The 24,286-nt window shown below is 31.4% G+C and overlaps 1 protein-coding gene across 1 annotated transcript; it reads left to right on the forward strand.

The window, feature by feature from the left end:
• The first annotated feature begins 14,352 nt into the window (after positions 1-14,352).
• LOC145240354 (L-xylulose reductase-like) lies at positions 14,353-23,956 on the forward strand. The gene is made up of 6 exons (XM_080103934.1): positions 14,353-14,427; positions 15,563-15,717; positions 16,551-16,593; positions 18,970-19,134; positions 20,681-20,798; positions 23,853-23,956. Exons 1-6 carry the CDS (start codon positions 14,353-14,355, stop codon positions 23,954-23,956), a joined length of 660 nt encoding a protein of 219 aa, XP_079960060.1.
• Positions 23,957-24,286: the final 330 nt, after the last annotated feature.

The raw sequence follows: 24,286 nt of genomic DNA on the forward strand, positions 1-24,286 counted from the left end.
GATTAACGTCTTTTTATATTTTATTTTATATTTTATTATATAAAATACTGTTAGAAACCCAGCCAATAAAAATTACCGTGACAATTGTGCAGTTTATAGACCGTGCTGTTCTTGGATAAAATAGTTTTAATTTAAATCTAAATTAACGTCTTTTAATTTTATTTGTTAGATGAAAGTATACATATAATATTATTTAAGGGCGGTCAATAAACTGTAGAATTACCGTGACACTTGTGCAGTTTATAAACCGTGATGTTCTTGGATAAAATATTTTTAATTTAAATCTAAATTAAGGTCTTTTAATTTTATTTGTTAGATGAAAGTATACATATAATATTATTTAAGGGCGGTCAATAAACTATAGAATTACCGTGACAATTGTGCAGTTTATAGACCGTGCTGTTCTTGGATAAAATATTTTTAATTTAAATCTAAATTAACGTTTTTTTTATTTAATTTGTTAGGTGAAAGCATGCATATAATATTATTTAAGGGCGGTCAATAAACTGTAGAATTACTGTGACAATTGTGCAGTTTATAAACCGTGCTGGTCTTGGATAAAATACGTTTAATTTAAATCTAAATTAACGTCTTTTTATTGAATTTTTTAGGTGAAAGTATATATATAATATTATTTAAGGGCGGTCCATAAACTGTAGAATCACAGTGACAATTGTGCAGTTTATAGACCGTGCTGTTCTTGGATAAAATATTTTTAATTTAAATTTAAATTAACGTCTTTTTATTGAATTTGTTAGGTGAAAGTATACATATAATATTATTTAAGGGCGGTCCATAAACTGTAGAATCACAGTGACAATTGTGCCGTTTATAGACCGTGCTGTTGTTGGATAAAATATTTTTAATTTAAATCTAAATTAACGTCTTTTTATTGAATTTGTTAGGTGAAAGTATATATATAATATTATTTAAGGGCGGTCAATAAACTGTAGAATCACAGTGACAATTGTGCAGTTTATAGACCGTGCTGTTGTTGGATAAAATATTTTTAATTTAAATCTAAATTAACGTCTTTTTATTGAATTTGTTAGGTGAAAGTATACATATAATATTATTTAAGGGTGGTCCATAAACTGTAGAATCACAGTGACAATTGTGCAGTTTATAGACCGTGCTGTTGTTGGATAAAATATTTTTAATTTAAATCTAAATTAACGTCTTTTTATTGAATTTGTTAGGTGAAAGTATACATATAATATTATTTAAGGGCGGTCCATAAACTGTAGAATCACAGTGATAATTGTGCAGTTTATAAACCGTGCTGTTCTTGGATAAAATTCTGGATGTGTATTTTCCCCCCTAAAGTCCAACCCTATCCTCACCGTGGTAGGGGGGTGTAACGTTGTAGTTTAACAGCTACACGGCTAAATGGGCTCTGGCAAAAAAAAAAAAAATCCAGAAAATGTCGGCATTAGTTTGTTGCGTCCGTCATCTGGTCGTCTTTTTATACGCTTGCATGTGGCGAGCAAAAAGGCGTGAAGGGGGCAGGCTGAAAGGAGAACAATACCCGAAAGATGTAAACCGAACGAAAGAGAAAAATGGGCCTCCCTGCAAGGCCCCGTGCTCTCCCCAGCCTGCTCCCAGTTTCCCCGACTTTGCATGCAACTGGTTTTGAGCTTTTGGAAAGCTCTTTTCTCAGTGTCGGGGTGTTGACTCCACTTCCAAGTTAACAAATAGCTGCAAGTCTGGGTACGGTCCGATTGGTTCCGAAGCTCTTCCGCTGTGAGGTGCGCTTTCGAATCTCCCGAAGGGGGCTACCCTCTAAGCAGGCGACACGTGCTCGTGTTACTATGTAATGCATGCTTGCCTCGACTCGACTAAGGACGACTAGAGTTCGACTAGATTGTGTGCTCACAAGCCGCTTTAAGGCCGCTTTTATTATTCCTACTGTCTACGAACTGCGAAACAGTATGGTAGTGCAATTATATATGACCGTCCTCCGATACGAAATGGTAGTGCAATTATATATGACGGTCCTCCGATACGAAATGGTAGTGCAATTATATATGACCGTCCTCCGATACGAAATGGTAGTGCAATTATATATGACGGTCCTCCGATATGATAGTAGGAATGCCAGTTTTGTGAGCGATCATCGCCGTCTTATGAACACAAACTAGTGGTATCTTTACGAATCCTGTTGGGTAGAGAGAACACCTCTGTTTTCTGCTCCGCCTGTTATTCTGAGTAGAAACCGCTTTTTAGGAGATGTTCGCAGCAAAGCTTGTTTTTATATAGTGCCTCTCCTTTCGGGAGTTCATCACCTCGCTGCCCAGACAAGAGCTTTCCCCGGCGGAACCTGTTTTTTTTTTCTTTTTTTTTCTTTTACTTTCCAGTTTAATGGCGAACGAACAGTCACCAGCAAGTGGTCTGCACCGACAGGAAGATGAGTATAGTATCACCCTTTCTTCTTTCTATTTCGATTTCAGTCTTTGTGATTTGAAAATTTAATTTAACTGTTTCCATTGTTCCAGCTTTCACACAGCAGTAGATTATCAACACTATAAATATCATCTCGTTTTTATAGATTGGAACAAGCAACGAAACCTAGCAGCATCACCGTTCCTGTCTGCCACATGTCTTGTGCAGTTTGAATCAAGTATTTCTTTGCGTTCAAGCACATCTGGGTACAATCAAACTCTGTATGATGTATGTCTATCTGTTTCTTCCAACATTAGCATCTCAAAGTCTTGGCAGCAATCATTGTCATAGAAATAGAGTAAGTATTCTTTTTCTTTCCTTCTGTGTGTATATTTTTGTAATTTCAGGTACTCCTCTTGATCATTATGAAATTCTACTATCAGCTATTGTGAGAATTATGTGGATTGGAAAAAACAACTGACTCCATCAGCATCAGCTATCCTAGGTGCCACATGTTTCCTGTAGTTACAGAAGTCCTCAAGTAAGTGTTTCTTTCTTTGTGTACATGCACATCTGAGTACAATCAAATTCTAAACTATTAGCTTTATTTAAATGAATGCAGTTCTGCTTGTATTTCTTCTCATCAGCTAACTTATGCAACTACAAAAAAAAAGTAGTACATGGGTGTTTGATCATAGCCAGAAAGTTAAATATATCATTAAAAAAAATCCATTAGTTATGTTGTCTCTCTTCATTATATAAATAAAAAAAAGTTTTTAAATAATTAAAAGAAAAAAAATCATCACAGTAAAAATTATATATGTAACAAAGAACACAAACAAACATGAAATTGCCATTAGTTTCAGCAAGAAGCAGAAAAGAGAAAATATGGAGATAACACCTGGGAAGTAACAGGTAAGAATTTTCTTTATTTCTTTTATTTCTTGTCTCGAATAGCAAATAGATTTTTTTCATGTATCAATTAAAAAAAAATAACCCAAGTCAGACAATTGATAGAAAAACTAAGCATTAAAGTTCAATTAAGCATTAGAAAAATAACTTCTAATAATTATGTGATCTATATACAAATTGTCTCCCTTGAATACATATATATATATATATATTTTAATTGAAATAAATATATATATATATATATATTTAAATTAAAAAATAACTTCTAATAATTGTGATCTATATACAAATTGTCTCCCTTGATTATATATATATATCTATATATATATATATTCAAGGGAGACAATTTGTATATAGATCAGATAATTATTAGAAGTTATTTTTTAATTGAAATATATATATATATATATATATATATATATATATATATATATAAATATATATACTAGCATGGGTTCCCGGCGTTTGGCGGTGTATGCTGCCCCCCTCCCCAACCAAAAAAAAAGGCAAAAAAATGGTTAATTTTTTATAATTTGACCCCTATTATGAACCCTTAAAATTTATTGTTTTGAGCTCAAATCAAGATATTAAGTTAGATCCATGTCCAAGGAAACTATATCAAAAATTTCAAGTGTTTAGACCCATAATTGTTGGAGGAGATTTGTAGAGTTCTCAAAGGCCAAATCATTGAACTTTGACCCCATTAATCGCCAAATTTCTGTCCAAATACCAATCGCATAGATTTTCCAAAATCTCAGTACTCTGTATATCAAATTTTGAATATGTAGACTAAAATTGACAGAGTGATTGCTTAGGGAAATGTACACACAGAAAGACATTTTTACTTCTATAGATAGATAGATCGATATATAATAGGAGACAGAAAGATAAATATATACAATGATTAATGAATTAGTAGAGATAGTTGTTAAATTTTTGGAAATATGTATGGCAATTTGATGGTAAGACTTAGAGCAAACTGTTAAGATTTAAACTATATACATAGAAATTCAAATGACATGACTTATATGTAGAGTGCTCAATACATCAGTAGAGCAAGGTAATAAGTTAAGAAATGCATACGTCAATTTAGACGACCACACTTTTTTGTATTCTTGTTTGAATATGACATATTATAATATAAATTTTAATAATTTTATTCAAAATGTTATGGATTCTCAATGAAAAATCTAATATGTCAATATTGCTCTATGTATGATAAAGCATTGCCATATAATTTTCTTTCAATAACAAAAACGTTTGATAATATCAGCTCTGTCTAGTTTTGAGCACTATTTAAGGTGTAATTATAAAGTAAATATCTAAATAAAATGTCTGTATTGCTCTATGTCTAATTGAGTACTCTTATATAACTCTGGTTCAATCTTAATGTTTATTTATCCTGTAATAAAATAAACGTTTTATAATATCAGCTCTGTCTAGTGTTGAGCACTTATTTAAAATGTAATTATTAAGTAAAAATCTTAATAAAATGTCTTTATTGCTCTATGTCTTATTGAGCACTCTTATATAACACTAGTTTGATCTTAATGTTTATATCTCTTATAATAAAATAAACGTTTTATAATACCAGCTTTGTCATGTGTTGAGCACTTTTTAAAGTGTATTTATTAAGTAAAAATTTAAATAAAATATCTTGATTGCTCTATGTCTTATTGAGCACTCTTATATAACTCTAGTTAAATCTTAATATTTATATCTCTTGTAATAAAATAAACGTTTTATAATACCAGCTCTGTCATGTGTTGAGCACTTATTTAAAGTGTAATTATTAAGTAAAAATTTAAATAAAATATCTTGATTGCTCTATGTCTTATTGAGCACTCTTATATAACTCTAGTTAAATCTTAATATTTATATCTCTTGTAATAAAATAAACGTTTTATAATACCAGCTCTGTCATGTGTTGAGCACTTATTTAAAGTGTAATTATTAAGTAAAAATCTAAATAAAATGTCTGTATTGCTCTATGTCTTATTGAGCACTCTTATATAACTCTGGTTCAATCTTAATGTTTATTTATCCTGTAATAAAATAAACGTTTTATAATATCAGCTCTGTCTAGTGTTGAGCACTTATTTAAAATGTAATTATTAAGTAAAAATCTTAATAAAATGTCTTTATTGCTCTATGTCTTATTGAGCACTCTTATATAACACTAGTTTGATCTTAATGTTTATATCTCTTATAATAAAATAAACGTTTTATAATACCAGCTTTGTCATGTGTTGAGCACTTTTTAAAGTGTATTTATTAAGTAAAAATTTAAATAAAATATCTTGATTGCTCTATGTCTTATTGAGCACTCTTATATAACTCTAGTTAAATCTTAATATTTATATCTCTTGTAATAAAATAAACGTTTTATAATACCAGCTCTGTCATGTGTTGAGCACTTATTTAAAGTGTAATTATTAAGTAAAAATTTAAATAAAATATCTTGATTGCTCTATGTCTTATTGAGCACTCTTATATAACTCCAGTTAAATCTTAATATTTATATCTCTTGTAATAAAATAAACGTTTTATAATACCAGCTCTGTCATGTGTTGAGCACTTATTTAAAGTGTAATTATTAAGTAAAAATCTAAATAAAATGTCTGTATTGCTCTATGTCTTATTGAGCACTCTTATATAACTCTGGTTAAATCTTAATGTTTATTTATCCTGTAATAAAATAAACGTTTTATAATATCAGGTCTGTCTAGTTTTGAGCACTTATTTAAAGTGTAATTATTAAGTAAAAATCTTAATAAAATGTCTTTATTGCTCTATGTCTTATTGAGCACTCTTATATAATGCTCGTTTATAGATATTTAAATAAAAGTAACCTTTAATAATATCAGCTTTTTTTTGAAGCTTTGTATTTAGTTTTGAAAACATTTGTCATTTATAGCAGAGAAATTTCCTTTAAGAGTGCTCAATGTATGAGTTCATCTTTGGAGTTATTTGAAAAATATAAATTTCTGTTATGCGATCCAAAATTTTCTTTGAGACTGCAAAATAGATAAGTACAGCTCCGTAGTGAGTTTTAAAATTGTGTATTGCGAGTATGCTGGAAAAGTAATTACCAGAGTGCTTAATACTGTGGTAGAGTTCTGTGGAAAGATTTGAAAGAATTTTTCTCATTTATGCTAGACAAATTTACTTCGAGTAAAGCTCTTTCGTACGTTTAAACAATATATATATATATATGCCAATGATGCTTGCATGTGCTCCATAGTTTAATATAGCTGTGTAGTAAATTTAAAAATTGCTTTATTTAATTATGCAAGACGATTTTACTTTAAGAGTGCTCAATGCATTTATAGAGCTTTGTAGTAAGATTTGGAAACATTTTGGCAATTATTTTAGACAAATCTACTTCCAGAGTGCTCAATATATTAGTAGAGCTAAATAAAACATTTGAGAAACAGATATGGCATTTCAACTGCATAAATTTATTTTGACAGAGTTCAATACATTAGTAGAGCTAAATATAGACTTTCAAAAAACATGTATGGCAATTTAGCTACATGAATATACTTTGAGAGTGCTCAATACATTAGTAGACGAAAGCATAAAATTCAGAAAACATGAAGAGCTCTGCAGTATGTTTTAAAAACCTAAAGGCATAGATATACTGTAAGTTTTTAAAATATATATATGACAAGTATTTGAAAAAAGTTTCCTATTTGAGTGCCTAATATATTTGAGAGCTCTATGGTAACTTTAAAAAACATATTTCAAAATTATGTTAGACAAATTCTCTTTGAGAGTGCTCATTTCTAATTAGAGCTCTGTAGAAAATTTTTGAGACATGTTCAGCAATTTAAGTTCATATGAGTTAATGAATAGAGCTATATAGTGAGTTTTGCAAATTTATATGGCACTTATCCTAGACAAGTTAACTCTTGTAGCTGTGCAATGCATAAGTAAGGTTCTGCATTAGTTTTGGGGTATGGTTCTCACTTTATTAGGGCAATAACTTGGACACATTATACTCTGGACAGATCCATTGAGGACAACCAAAGGTACCCTGTTTTTTTCCACTCCGCTGAATAAGACTCATCCGTCTTGGTTCACTCTTGGGACATTAAAACAAAAAAGGTAAAGAAATAAAAAAAAAATGCAAAAATGTAAATGTCTTTGCAAGTCATTCATTTTCACTTTCATAACACAAAAACATCTGTCAGAACTTTATAAAAGAATGCACAAACAATAAAATACAACTTTGCTGTCTTGGAATCTGAAATCAGTAGGAACTTCCCCTACTGACATTCCCGCACACCTCAAAAAAAAAAAAAAAAAAGAATCCTTCCCAATGCAATACTTTTCAAGCAATTACAGTGTCAGACTTGGTACTGCAATAACTCTGTAAACTGAAAAAATATATATATAAAAACAAATGTTAAGCAAAATTGATTCCTGTTAACACCTCTCCCAACACCACAGATTAACTACAAAAATACTTGATACAGCAAGACACATTTACAAATGTGTATGAAAAAAAAATTAAAACACAAAATAAATCAACCAAGCAATGGCTCATGATTTTCTGGTGTTTGATGGAATGTTTGTAGGCATACAGCCTGGATATTTTTCCAAGGTAAGTGATGATATTCATCATTATTGTCTTTTTGGATTTGTTCAGATATATCTCATAACTATACTTGTTTTATGTATATATTTATATGTCTAGATGTTATGTGTCATGTTCCCTATAGATCTATAAAATCTAAAAGTGTATTCTGATGTAAAATTAACCAGTAAAAACAATGCTTGTGTTCCTGATGCATCAACTATTTCTTATTAGAATTTAAATTGAATCATGAAATTTATCTCCCTTGCCTGTCTTTCTTTATACCTCTGTATTTATCTAGATGGGTCTATCTCTCTTTTCTTATTCTTTATCCCAATTCCCCGTCTTGCCATCCCCTATGTGCGAACTTATAAATTTCAACATGTTTAGATTGATAAGCTTCTCATTTACGGGTACCAAACTCCCGTTTTCAACTTAGACGTTTTAACTTGAATACACGTTGAAATGTCATGGTAACAGTAGGCATCGATCGGGCACTTAAAGACACAAACCTACACGGTGAAGAGAAAGAAGAGAAAAAAAACTAAGTGCCTAGAAGATTAGAAGGCATTTTGCAACGCCTACATGGACCCAACATGGCAGTAGGCGTCGATCAGGCACTTCCAGACACTTACACTGTTTTGAACTTAGAACTGAGATGATTTGGTCTACAGGCTTCAAATCTACCTATACCTACGTCCCCTCTCGTTTGGACTTAGAAATTTTCATTTGAATACAATCTGAGATGATTTAGTCTATAGGATTGTCACCTACCTATACCTACATCCCCTCTTGTTTGGACTTAGAAATTTTCAATTGAATACACGTTGAGAGGCCTTGGTCTATAGGATTCTCATCTACCTATATCTACGTCCCCTCTTGTTTGGACTTAGAAATTTTCAATTGAATACACGTTGACTTGCCTTGGTCTATATGATTCTCATTTACCTATACCTACGTCCCCTCTTGTTTGGACTTAGAAATTTTCAATTGAATACACGTTGACTTGACTTGGTCTATAGTATTGTCATCTACCAATACATACATCCCCTCTTGTTTGGACTTGGAAATTTTCAATTGAATACACGTTGACTTGTCTTGGTCAATAGGATTCTCATCAACCTATATCTACATCCCCTCTTGTTTGGACTTAGAAATTTTCAATTGAATACACGTTGACTTGACTTGGTCTATAGTATTGTCATCTACCAATACAATACATACATCCCCTCTTGTTTGGACTTAGAAATTTTCAATTGAATACACGTTGACTTGTCTTGGTCAATAGGATTCTCATCAACCTATATCTACATCCCCTCTTGTTTGGACTTAAAAATTTTCAATTGAATACACGTTGACTTGTCTTGGTCAATAGGATTCTCATCAACCTATATCTACATCCCCTCTTGTTTGGACTTAAAAATTTTCAATTGAATATACGTTGACTTGTCTTGGTCAATAGGATTCTCATCAACCTATATCTACATCCCCTGTTGTTTGGACTCAGAAATTTTCAATTGAATACACGTTGACTTGACTTGGTCTGTAGGATTGTCATCTAAATACAACTACGTCCCCTCTTGTTTGGACTTAAAAATTTTCAATTGAATACACGTTGACTTGTCTTGGTCTATAGGATTCTCATCAACCTATATCTACATCCCCTCTTGTTTGGACTTAGAAATTTTCAATTGAATACACATTGACTTGTCTTGGTCTATAGGATTCTCATCAACCTATATCTACATCCCCTCTTGTTTGGACTTAGAAATTTTCAATTGAATACACGTTGACTTGTCTTGGTCTATAGGATTCTCATCAACCTATATCTACATCCCCTCTTGTTTAGACTTAGAAATTTTCAATTGAATACACGTTGAATTGTCTTGGTCAATAGGATTCTCATCAACCTATATCTACATCCCCTCTTGTTTGGACTTAGAAATTTTCAATTGAATACACGTTGACTTGTCTTGGTCTAAAGGATTGTCATCAACCTATATCTACATCCCCTCTTGTTTGGACTTAGAAATTTTCAATTGAATACACGTTGACTTGACTTGGTCTATAGGATTCTCATCAACCTATATCTACATCCCCTCTTGTTTAGACTTAGAAATTTTCAATTGAATACACGTTGACTTGTCTTGGTCTATAGGATTCTCATCAACCTATATCTACATCCCCTCTTGTTTAGACTTAGAAATTTTCAATTGAATACACGTTGACTTGTCTTGGTCTATAGGATTCTCATCAACCTATATCTACATCCCCTCTTGTTTAGACTTAGAAATTTTCAATTGAATACACGTTGACTTGTCTTGGTCTATAGGATTCTCATCAACCTATATCTACATCCCCTCTTGTTTGGACTTAGAAATTTTCAATTGAATACACGTTGACTTGTCTTGGTCAATAGGATTCTATTCAACCTATATCTACATCCCCTCTTGTTTGGACTTAAAAATTTTCAATTGAATACACGTTGACTTGTCTTGGTCAATAGGATTCTCATCAACCTATATCTACATCCCCTCTTGTTTGGACTTAAAAATTTTCAATTGAATATACGTTGACTTGTCTTGGTCAATAGGATTCTCATCAACCTATATCTACATCCCCTGTTGTTTGGACTCAGAAATTTTCAATTGAATACACGTTGACTTGTCTTGGTCAATAGGATTCTCATCAACCTATATCTACATCCCCTCTGGTTTGGACTTAGAAATTTTCAATTGAATACACGTTGACTTGTCTTGGTCAATAGGATTCTCATCAACCTATATCTACATCCCCTCTTGTTTGGACTTAGAAATTTTCAATTGAATACACGTTGACTTGTCTTGGTCTATAGGATTCTCATCAACCTATACCTACATCCCCTCTTGTTTGGACTTAGAAATTTTCAATTGAATACACGTTGACTTGGCTTGGTCAATAGGATTCTCATCAACCTATATCTACATCCCCTCTTGTTTGGACTTAGAAATTTTCAATTGAATACACGTTGACTTGTCTTGGTCAATAGGATTCTCATCAACCTATATCTACATCCCCTCTGGTTTGGACTTAGAAATTTTCAATTGAATACACGTTGACTTGTCTTGGTCAATAGGATTCTCATCAACCTATATCTACATCCCCTCTTGTTTGGACTTAGAAATTTTCAATTGAATACACGTTGACTTGGCTTGGTCAATAGGATTCTCATCAACCTATATCTACATCCCCTCTTGTTTGGACTTAGAAATTTTCAATTGAATACACGTTGACTTGTCTTGGTCAATAGGATTCTCATCAACCTATATCTACATCCGCTCTGGTTTGGACTTAGAAATTTTCAATTGAATACACGTTGACTTGGCTTGGTCAATAGGATTCTCATCAACCTATATCTACATCCCCTCTTGTTTGGACTTAGAAATTTTCAATTGAATACACGTTGACTTGGCTTGGTCAATAGGATTCTCATCAACCTATATCTACATCCCCTCTTGTTTGGACTTAGAAATTTTCAATTGAATACACGTTGACTTGGCTTGGTCAATAGGATTCTCATCAACCTATATCTACATCCCCTCTTGTTTGGACTTAGAAATTTTCAATTGAATACACGTTGACTTGTCTTGGTCTATAGGATTCTCATCAACCTATATCTACATCCCCTCTTGTTTGGACTTAGAAATTTTCAATTGAATACACGTTGACTTGTCTTGGTCAATAGGATTCTCATCAACCTATATCTACATCCCCTCTTGTTTGGACTTAGAAATTTTCAATTGAATACACGTTGACTTGACTTGGTCAATAGGATTCTCATCAACCTATATCTACATCCCCTCTTGTTTGGACTTAGACATTTTTCAATTGAATACACGTTGAGAAGGCTTGGTCTATAGGATTCTCACCTATCTATACCTACATCCCCTCTTGTTTCGACTTGGAATTTTTTCAATTGAATACACGTTGAGAAGGCTTGGTCTATAGGATTCTCACCTATCTATACCTACATCCCCTCTTGTTTGGACTTAGAATTTTTCAATTGAATACAATCTGAGAAGGCTTGGTCAATAGGATTCTCACCTATCTATACCTACATCCCCTCTTGTTTGGACTTAGAATTTTTTCAATTGAATACACGTTGAAAAGGCTTGGTCTATAGGATTCTCACCTATCTATACCTACATCCCCTCTTGTTTGGACTTAGAATTTTTCAATTGAATACAATCTGAGAAGGCTTGGTCTATAGGATTCTCACCTATCTATACCTACATCCCCTCTTGTTTGGACTTAGAATTTTTTCAATTGAATACACGTTGAGAAGGCTTGGTCTATAGGATTCTCACCTATCTATACCTACATCCCCTCTTGTTTGGACTTAGAATTTTTTCAATTGAATACACGTTGAGAAGGCTTGGTCTATAGGATTCTCACCTATCTATACCTACATCCCCTCTTGTTTGGACTTAGAATTTTTTCAATTGAATACACGTTGAGAAGGCTTGGTCTATAGGATTCTCACCTATCTATACCTACATCCCCTCTTGTTTGGACTTAGAATTTTTTCAATTGAATACACGTTGAGAAGGCTTGGTCTATAGGATTCTCACCTATCTATACCTACATCCCCTCTTGTTTGGACTTAGAATTTTTTCAATTGAATACACGTTGAGAAGGCTTGGTCTATAGGATTCTCACCTATCTATACCTACATCCCCTCTTGTTTGGACTTAGAATTTTTTCAATTGAATACACGTTGAGAATGCTTGGTCTATAGGATTCTCACCTATCTATACCTACATCCCCTCTTGTTTCGACTTAGAATTTTTTCAATTGAATACACGTTGAGAAGGCTTGGTCTATAGGATTCTCACCTATCTATACCTACATCCCCTCTTGTTTGGACTTAGAAATTTTCAATTGAATACAATCTGAGAAGGCTTGGTCTATAGGATTCTCACCTATCTATACCTACATCCCCTCTTAATGCAAAACATCTAGAATCATTATTTAATGCAAAACATCTAGAATCATTATTTAATGCAAAACATCTTGAATCATTATTTAATGCAAAACATCTAGAATCATTATTTAATGCAAAACATCTAGAATCATTATTTAATGCAAAACATCTAGAATCATTATTTAATGCAAAATATCTAGAATCATTATTTAATGCAAAATATCTAGAATCATTATTTAATGCAAACCATCTAGAATCATTATTTAATGCAAAATATCTAGAATCATTATTTAATGCAAAACATCTTGAATCATTATTTAATGCAAAACATCTAGAATCATTATTTAATGCAAACATCTAGGATCATTATTTAATGCAAAATATCTAGAATCATTATTTAATGCAAAACATCTAGAATCATTATTTAATGCAAAACATCTAGAATCATGATTTAATGCAAAACATCTAGAATCATTATTTAATGCAAACATCTAGGATCATTATTTAATGCAAAATATCTAGAGACATTATTTAATGCAAAACATCTAGAATCATTATTTAATGCAAAACATCTAAAATGATTATTTAATGCAAACGGTATTAAGATATAAATATATGTGTAAATTCTTGATTTAAGACGAGCGGAACTTTTTTTTTAATTTGAACAGATTAATGATAAATATTTTTTCTGTTTCGTTGAATCTGAAATGTAATTGTTTCGTTAAAGTAACTTATGTCTCAAAACCTATCAGACAGTAATGAGTTTCGTTTGGCGATATGTTGCACTCCTAAAAAAAAATAAATAAGTAAAGAAAGTTGAATTTCTTCTTACATTTAAAGTAAAGTTAGATAATAATTTAATTTGACCTTGATATTGACGCAAGGTTCATGCATTGCTCGTATATACTGATATGAAAACGTTATGTTTATCTTCAATAAAATTTTTGGATGATTTGAGAAATTTCTTAGTAGGACGGCACTTGGAGTAAATGTGGTATTATGGTCATAGATGATTCTAATTAAGAGTACGATAGACATTTTCTAAAGTGTGAGAAAATGGGTGTTGTTGGTCATCCTTTATCAGCATGACTAGAAAATGTCTCGTACTTTGTTAAAATATAATTTTTATGTCTTGTGCAAATATTTCAAAGTGTAGTAGCTGTTCTATCTGTAGTCATTATGGGCAAATAGAACAAACAGAACTTTCCTCATATGTACAAATAAGGTTTGTCATAAAATTGTCATACTATTTATAGGCTGATTCAATTTTTATTCTCTGCTTTGATATTACTAGTTAAGTGATCTCATTGTTTTATTTTTTGTTTTCACGTATATCAGGCTGACACAAGGCTGTTGGCTCTGGAGGCTCTCCTTGGTGCATGAATTACATAACATTATGGTATGTTTATAATTCAGGAAAAGATAATTGTTGTATATTTTAATTTAATTTTTTTTGTTTGTTTTTCTGTTTTCTTATTTAAAAAATGCTGGAATTGGACGAGATGTGGCAAAGATGCTGTCGAAATGTGGTGCCAAAACCTATGCCCTCAGCAGGACTGAAGAACACCTGAAAACATTAGTAGCAGAGGTCAGATAATTTTTTTTTTTTACATATTATATAAATAAATGAAAATAAATTAAAAAACATGCTTATCAGGTCCAGAAGCCACTCGACGTTAAAAGTTAATGAGATGGATGAATTGTTAGTTGAATGATGAATAATATTTTTTATTTTTTTTATTACATTTTCATCCCAAACAAGGCGCATTGCCACTTTGGTGTAGGGGGCTACTATCAGGGGCAACAGCTACTGGGATACTATGTAGGGAGTTGGGCAGCAAGATGTCAGTTCATTATTAAAGTTGTAGATGTTGCATGGATTTTATTCAATAAATATTTCTAATTCCACTGTGCTTTGTTTGGGGTGAAAATGTTATAAAAAAATAAAAAATATTATTCATCATTCAACTAACAATTCATCCATCTCATTAACTTTTAATATCGAGTGGCTTCTGGACCTGATAGCATGTTTTTCTTTTATTTATTTTTATTTATTTATATAATATGTTAAAAATGTGCTTTAAAAAAAGTTAAATAATTTCAACGAGAAAACTTATCATACTTGCTAATGTCATATCTCTCTTTATATAAAAGGCACTTTGTATATATGGGTCCTGGATATGACCTTAAATTATATCCGATAGTGAGGTCTCAGCTTGCGGGCTTTGGGAAGTGTAGAGCTACCCTTTAATTGCCATTGCTCCCAGGTCCACTCTGACCCGGAGTTGTAGTACCTGTTAGGGTTCCAATTATGGGTTAAATAGAAACTGACTTGAAAAAAAAAACAAATATATTCTATTAAAAATTTTTTTCAAAATCAATGGATTCGGCATTAAATAACCTGAAAAGGGTTGATATGCCGTAAAACAAAAACAACCAACTTGTATGTGTAAACTTGTTCCCTATAGACTCTGAAACAGCTGAACCGTTTTTGTTTTTTTTTTTAATTTCACTTAAATGTATTATTTTAGAAGTTCTACAGAATCTGCTCTGCTGGGCCTCAACTTCAGTATTCAATATGGTATCACTTCAATAACCAACATGGTCACAGAAAAGAACATAGAAAATCTTGTAGTCTATTTTTGTTCCATTGAATAAATTTACTTTCTTTTGTGTGTATTTTTTTTTTTTTTTTTGTCCTGAAACATGTTCTTTTATTACAGTGCCCTGAAATTCATGCCGTTGTGTGTGACTTGAGTGATTGGGACAAAACTTGTTCCACAGTTACCTCCCTTGGACCCATTGATCTTCTAGTCAATAACGCTGGCATTGGTATCCTGAATTCGTTTTTAGAAGCTAAGAAAGAAGACTTTGAGCAGTAAGTTTAGTTATTAGTTTTTCAATTATTTGGTTTCCACAGTTATTTTTTCTTTTTTTTTAAGAACTTTTATTTTTAGACAGGAGAATTATTACAGCCCATTTTCCTTAAATTGCTTATTTTCAAGCTCATTCATTGATTAGAGGTGTCCATATTTCACAGTCTTCCATCATGTTCATTAGTTCTTCTGATGACATCATCATATCTTAACTAGTCCACATATACATAATTTCTGGCCTTCCTTTTTTTAAAAATGTTTTGATTTCCACATTATTAGTTAGCATACACATTTATTGTTTGGGCTCAAATCAAGTTATTAAGTTAGATTTATGTCCAAGGAACCTATATCTAAAATTTCAATTGTTTATACCCAAAATTGGTGGAGGAGTTTGGTAGAGTTCTCAAAGGTCAAATCGTTAAACTTTGACCCCCTTAACAGCCAAATTTCTGGCCGAAAATGGATTACAAAGATTTTCCCAAATCTCCATACCCTGTATATTAAATATTGAGTCTGTAAACTGAAAATTGACAGTTATTGTGTAGGGAAATGTACATACACACTTTCACTTTTATAGATATATAGATAATCATTGCAAAGTTTTTTCAGTCTTGTTTTAATTAAAAATTATTGAAATTAGTAGGGCTTTTTTTAATAAAAATTATTGAAAACACTTTTTGTGCTATATTTTTTAAAGAATAATTATTGAAAACACCTTTTAAAATCTTTTAAAACTATAGTTTGTGTGTTTGCTATTATATTGTATTTGCCTCATAACTAAAGACGTCTTAATACATAATGTGTATTTGAGTAATTTTGACTTTCAACCTTTCAGGACATTCAGTGTCAATTTGAATGCAGTAGTGAATGTATCACAGGCAAGTCAACTTTGATATTTCTGTGAATCTTCAAGAAAAAAACTTAATTTTCTCAAGGTTATTTTAACTCTTTTTGTTTATAAGCAAACTAAAAAAGTCATTTATTTTCTTTTTGGTTAACAACACATTGCATCAATTTCTTTTTAGAAAAAAATGAAAAAAAAAACACATTTATTCACCATTGTCACTAGTTTTGTATTATTAGAGTGGGCTATTGTTCAGGAGAGTTGGAGAAATGTCTGAAATTATAAAGCTTTCTGAAACAAAAAAAATGTCTGCATTTCATAAATAAAAGCCTGTTAGTAAAACTCTGAGAAAGCAAGTTAATATGTTTAATTGCTATGTATGTATGTATATTATTATTATTATTATTATTATTATTATTATTATTATTATTATTATATATATTATTATTATTGTAATATATATATATACTATTATTATTATAATATACATATTATTATTATTATTGTAATATATATATATACTATTATTATTATAATATACATATTATTATTATTATTATAATATATATATATTATTATTATTATTATAATAATATATATATATTATTATTATAATAATATATATATATATTATTATAATATTAATAATATATATATATTATAATAATATATATATATTATTACAATATTAATAATATATATTATAATAATAATATATATATATATTATAATATTAATAATATATATTATAATAATAATATGTATATATATATATATATTATAATATTAATAATATATATATTATAATAATAATATATATATTATTATAATATTAATAATATATATATATTATAATAATATATATATATATATATTATAATAATAATATGTATATATATATATTATAATAATAATATGTATATATATATATTATTATAATAATAATTATATATATATATATTATTATAATAATAATTATATATATATATATATTATTATAATAATAATTATATATATATATATATATATATATATATATATATATATATATAATGATTATGTAATTTATATGACTAAAAAAAAAATATTCCAATTGTTGCATCTTTAAGTAAGTAGTTTGTATGGACTCTGTTTTGGTCAGGGAGACTTTTTTTTTTTTTTTACATGGAGGTCACCACTTATCAAGGCCCAGAAGCCACTCTGGGATAAGGGTTAATGCGTGTATAGTAATCAATGGGATAGTAATCGTTAGTAATGGAGATTTGATAAAGTGTCTTACTTAAGGGGGGGAGCGGTTCATCAGGAATTTGTTTATATTAGACTTGAAGACATCCCAGTTGTAGTCAGGTGGATTTGCCTGTGTTAAGTGGCATAAGCCATTGAAAAATATATTCAAATGCATTTAGGTGATCCTCAATGATCATTGCTGTCTTCATTGTCGATTTTGGGGTTCTTGCTCATCAGATCAGACCCCTATTTTTTTTTGCAAAATTAATCATTCCCCTGTTTCCATTTGCAAGTCAGCCAATGAAAAGGAAGCGTGTATTCAAAAATTAATAATAAAATTGCTATGTTCTTATCGAGTCGATTCATTTATTGGATCATTTAATCTAACCAAATTAATTTTTTAAAAATCATATGGGACTCATAGATTTAAACTTAAAGTAAAACTATAACAACGCAATCATAAATAACAGATGGAGTTTTAAATTACTAAAGTTAAAATACATAACCAAAACTTTCAGATGCCATGCTGGTTATAATTGTTGTCATATATTTCAACTGATTTTAAACGCTTCCTTGCTCGGCTAGTTGTAATAACTTGCAAATATCATAGTCGAAATTCTGCTGGGTCTCCCTGCTGTTGGCGGCCATTTACTTTTTTTTTTTTTACTCCATGCCTAAAGAAACTTCAGCCATATATATATATATATATATTAATTCTTATTATGAATATTTCATCTAATCTTATATGTATTATAATACATACTTAAATAATTGCCACTTATATACTACTAGAAAATAAATGTAAACCTAAAATATTTTGTGACTTCATCACCATCAGAACACAAGATTTTATGTTATTGACATAAATACACCTGTTTGTGTTGGCAAAAGTGTGTTCATTTTTATGGTGCTTATTGCGATCAATAAATCTTTTGTTTAAGCCAAGATATGTTCATCTAAACTGCAAGAACTTTCTTGTCAACCTAAAAAATTTTCATGTGCATAATATATACTTAGCTGATTGCCATCAATAAACATGACCAATTTAAAAAGAAAATGTTCTCTTTAGCAGTTTCTCTTAGTTTTTAAAAATTTATCACACATTTTTTTTTCATTTTGGATATTTTTTCTTGATGAAATAATTCTATTCACTGAAAATTGTTTCAAAATTTGTGCACTTCAGGTGGTTGTGAAAAGAATGATTGCAGATTCACGCAAAGGGTCTATCGTGAATGTCTCCAGCCAAGCGTCTATTATTGGACTGAAAAATCATGCTGCTTATTGTAGCAGCAAAGGCGCCCTTGATGCACTCACCAGAGTTATGGCCTTGGAACTAGGACCTTTTGGGGTGCGTGTGACCAGCATATATTTCATTAAAACTTTTCAAATTTTGAAATAATCTCTTTTCAAAGGAAAGCATTTCAGTTGTCAACTTTGAACTTTAAAGCGTGTAAAATTTTAAGGGGGATGTTGTAGTTTGCTTGGAATTATTTGAAGATTATGACAATCAAGTCTTGTAGGAAAAAAAAAAAAAAAGAATACAGGGTGACCAAAAAAAACGGGCCCCAACTCTAATTAGGCCTCGTTTCTTAGTGTTTTGTCCGAATGAAATGAAACTTTGGTCATAACTAGTTTATTATATTCAAAACATCACATCAAAACACTAGGGTCTTTGGCCTTTGTTTTCTCCATTGACTGTAAAATGCTCAGAAAAACAATTGAATGTCCACTGTTTTTTTTTTGGGGGGGGGGTCACCCTGTATGTGCAAATTTTTTTCTTCTCCTGGAGATAAGTTATACCTCAAAGATTGAAGAACTTAACACCACATTACCGTCCTGGTACGATACATCATGTTGATAAATATTTTATAATGGAAAAACTCAATCATGTTCTGCAAAGCTAAACAAAATTTTTGTTTCTGTATAAAACAAGCAAACCAAACACCATGAATAAATATTTAAAGATATAAAGAACTTGAAGTATAAAAACGTTTTACAAAAATGACTGAATTCAGCATTAAAGAACTGGAAAAGGGTTGGTATGATATAAAACAACCAAACCAGAATTCCGTCTTTTTTGCGTCACTTATATTGAAATAGATGGAGATCTAAACTGGCAGCATCCGAGGCTCTTCAGATAATGGTCACTGAACAACGTGGTATCTAGCATTCAAGTGATTCCTAGATGCAGGTTCTTGTTGCTGAATAAGAGATCATTTGAATCTAAATATCACAATGCAACTTGATGGCAATAAATAAACGAGCAAGGCGGTATTAGTCAACATCCGTGCATAATGCAGCCAAAGAAACAGAACACATGTCCTCGCATTCATTTGGTCCTTCGAGATGAACAGGGGTCAAGTATTCAAACGGTGACCACTACTATGGTAACTATCTTGTTAGCTACAACTATCGAAGAAGAATACTCGTTTCAGGACAAGTCAAATTAATTTCCGAACAGAACAGTTTTGCATCACTTTTATGTTCCATTACGAAATTTAAAATAACAGCATATACTAAACTTTATGTTTGGAATCCTTGTTGTAATTTTGATCCAGATCCATTAGATGATTTTGATTCTAGAAAATGTCTCAACCTAATTAGAGTTGAGGCCCGTTTTTTTTGGTGGGGGGGGTCACCCTGTATATATATATAATGTGTATGTGTTTATAATAGATGTGTGCTTATAATGCTAATGTAAAGTAAACCCAATTAGTGCAATATGAAAAGAATAAAGCAACAGAAAGTGCTTCTTCATGTTTTGAATTATTTAATTTATATTTCAACGTTATAACTTTATTTACAAAATGTTTCAAAGTAACAGTCGTCAATCATGATCTTTTTTTTTTATGCCCCAATAAGACTTCACTTATATTTTGAATTTTTTGGTTTAGATTCGTGTGAATTGTGTCAACCCAACTGTGGTATTGACAGAGATGGGTTTGACCTGCTGGAGTGATCCAGCCAAATCTGAAGCCATGCTCAATCGAATTCCATTGAAAAAATTCGCTGGTAAGTTAAAAGATTTTAGCTTTTTTCATTGTCCCCCACCCCCAAGGATTTTTCTATATTTTTGTTTGAAATTGCATTTTCATTGCTGAATGGGCAGATACTTTTATATGCATCCAGGCACCTCCAACAGAACTTTGATTATCGGCTGTCACACTTAAAATATTTTTGTTGATCTGTTATGCTTAACTAGCTAACAGTGCATAATAGTCAACCACCTCAGCAGAAATAACCTTCTTAGTGACATGCAATATGGTTTCCGTTCTGCTAGATCTACAGCAGATGTGCTAACGGTTATATCTCATAAGATTAGTGAATCTCTCGACAAAGGCTTCCTTTCTAGGGCAATTGCTCTTGACATATCAAAGGACTTCGATAAGGTATGGCACAAGGTCTACTTCACGAGATTTCCAGCTACGGTATAACTGGAAACGTTTTCTCAATTATTAAATCATTTCTCTCTGATAGGCTCATAAGAGTAGTGGTTGATGGGCAGAAATCAGAGGCCCACAGTATTAATGCTGGAGTCCCTCAGGGGTCCATCCTGGGCCGAACTCTTTTCCTGATCTGCATCAATGATCTCCCAAAACACATACTTAAATCATTTGTGACATTTATGCTGATGACACGACCATCTATGGCAACACATCAAAGGCCGTAAATGACAAAGTTCTCTCTGATTCTCTCTCCTCTGATCTTGAGCGCATGGTACAGTGGGGGAAGAGGTGGCTGGTTACTTTTAAAGCATCCAAAACCAAGCTTCTATCTTTACATCATCAACGCTCTGAACCCCATCTGGCATCAATTGAAATGGATGGCTCTCGTCTTGGGGAGGCTCCATGTTTTGACAAGCATCTGGGATTGACCTTTACTCTGAAATGGAACACGTGCATCAAGTCTGTTGCCAAGGTCGCTGGAAAAATGGTAGGATCCTTCTACCATTCCAGAAGATATCTCACTGCTGGTGCAATTCTCTATCTATATAAAAGCCAAGTACATCCAAGGATGGAGTACTGCTGCCATATCCGGGCAGTAGCTGCTAAAAACAGCCTATCCTGCCTTGACAGAGTACAAAATAGTCTTTGTGTCTTAGTGGGGGGATGCCTTTTTCTCTTCTCTGCAACCTCTCTCTCACAGAAGAGACGTTGTGAGCCTGTCATTGTTTTATCATTATTTCCATGGAAAGTGCTCGTCTGAGCTCCAATCTCTGGTCCCCCCTCGCCAATCTTTCACAAAAAACACCCGTCTAGCTGAAACTACTGTCAATAATTTTCCCCACTCTTTATCTATGCCTAAATCAAAACGTAGATTCCATGAGCAAAGCTTCTTTCTTAGAAGTACACGCCTGTGAAACTCTTTTCCGTTTGCCTGTTTCCCACCTGACTACAACTTGGATGTTTTCAAGTCCAACATCAATAAATTCCTGATAAACCGCCCCCTTAAGTAAGACATTTTATCAGATCTCCATTACTAATGATTACCGCGATATTGTCCCATTGATACATGCAATAACCCTTATCCCCCGAGTGGCTTCCGGGCCTTGATAAGTGGTGACTACCATGTAAAAAAAACATTGAATTTTCTCAAAATTTCCAATTCTGATGTAAAAAGAATGAGAAATGTTGATTAAAAATTATGTTTTCATAATATCCTCCTCCATCCCCCTGTTATTTGACATGAAAATAGTTTAACAATATGGTCAAGCTGAGATAAGTAGGTCCCGCAGACGAGCCTCGTTCTGATATTCAGAAAATTTAGGTTAACAACTGGTGAAGCTACCGAAAAGTCACCCTTTTGAATAAAGAAGGATATAAACAATATTTTTAAAATTAATTTCTTAATTTTGCTTAAAAACAAAATGTCAACACATATAAAGAAAATATTTTAGAAAATAATTTCTTAATTTTAAATAAAAATTGATTGTAAAGAAATCTTTTTTTTTGTTTTAAATAATTATTGGAAAATATTGCAAAGTGTTTACATAGCTGGTTCTTTGGGATAATAGGGGCGCCTGAAACCTCTTTTCCAAAACGAAAAAAGCTTTAGTATTTTTAATATTTTAAAGCGCTTTTTTTTTTATTAAGTTTGAAACACAAGTAGTGGCTAGTTAACTTAGAACAACAAGTGCGCATGGAGGAAATTCTTCAGGGTTTAAATGTATTATAATGCTTTTATGGTGGTCAAAAAAAGTTTTTCAGCTGCCATATTACTTCCCATTTACTTGCCTCCCCACGTGGGCAGAGTTAGACACAAGGTCGGTTTTTAATGTAGAGAAGCATTTATTACTAAAAAAACGAAATGGTGAAATATAAAAGCAAGTTAAGCTAAAAGTTTTTAAAAAAAACATGTTTTATTTTTTTAATTCCAAGAATTAAAGAAAGAAAAAAATTCAAAGAAATGTTGAACGTTTATTGCTATAAATATAACGAAGCACCGGTGTCACATTTCATACAACCTAACTGACAAGATTTTTCAGAACGAGGCTCGTCTGCTGGACCTACTTATCTCAGCTGCGCCAACAATATTTATATGAATATTTAATTCAAGAAAATTTATGTCAAAACTTGTAAACGTTTCGGTTGCTGTAACTTTAAACTGTCTTCCTGTGTATCTTGTCAAACTCGGGAATCTTTTTACCAAACTCGAATCTTTCTTTGTTTTTAGTAGTGACATAATGAATAAAGTATCTAAGTACAATTCACTTCTAAGTGAAGCTTTTCTGGAGGTCCAAGGTTCAATCTTTAGTGCGGTGTGGGAAGTACAATGAATACAATTGAAAATTACGCAAGACTTCTACTTGGTCATCGCTGATAGATTAATAAATTTATAAGGTAATAATGGTTTTTATTATTGGTATTATTGACACTTGAAAACAACTATAAAAAATAATATTAAGGAAATTAAAATTTGTTATTCTCATTACAAAAATGCTAAATCTTTTGCACATACATACATCATCATTATTATTATATATGTATTATTATATATGTAATATATATACATACACACACATTGGTCTTTATTATGGAGAGTTATTAATTGTGCCTTTTTTTCCAGAGGTTGAAGATGTTGTCTACACCATTTTGTTTCTGCTGAGCAATAAATCCATGTCAACCACCGGTTCTGTTCATCCTGTTGATGGAGGCACCCTTTGTTGCTAATAAATCTTTGACTTGGATTCCATTTTTTTTTCTCTGAACGATTCTACTAAGTCTTCTTTCCAGAAAATGTTCAAAAATTATGGTGCTAAAAATAAAAAATTGTGTTTATGCAAAACTTTGAAACAATATAAGTAAAAATTTTCTCCTCTGCGTGTTTTGTCATTTTTTGAAAGTGGGAACTATTCCCAATATGTTATGCATTATTCTATTCTCATTGTGAACTATACATATATATATATATATATATATATATATATATATATATATATATATATATATATATATATATGCATGAATAAATATATATTATTCCAAACAATTTAAAACAAA

This window comes from Euprymna scolopes, chromosome 19, assembly GCF_053919585.1.
Source record: "Euprymna scolopes isolate OS-2025 chromosome 19, ASM5391958v1, whole genome shotgun sequence".
Lineage (NCBI taxonomy): Eukaryota > Metazoa > Mollusca > Cephalopoda > Sepiida > Sepiolidae > Euprymna > Euprymna scolopes.

Coding starts and splice junctions, on each gene's coding strand:
- LOC145240354 (XM_080103934.1), top strand. CDS start 14,353: ATGCTGTCGAAATGTGGTGCCAAAACCTATGCCCTCAGCAGGACTGAA. Junction 19,135..20,680: donor TGGAACTAGGACCTTTTGGG/GTGCGTGTGACC, acceptor TTTTTGGTTTAG/ATTCGTGTGAATTGTGTCAA. Junction 20,799..23,852: donor TCCATTGAAAAAATTCGCTG/GTAAGTTAAAAG, acceptor CTTTTTTTCCAG/AGGTTGAAGATGTTGTCTAC.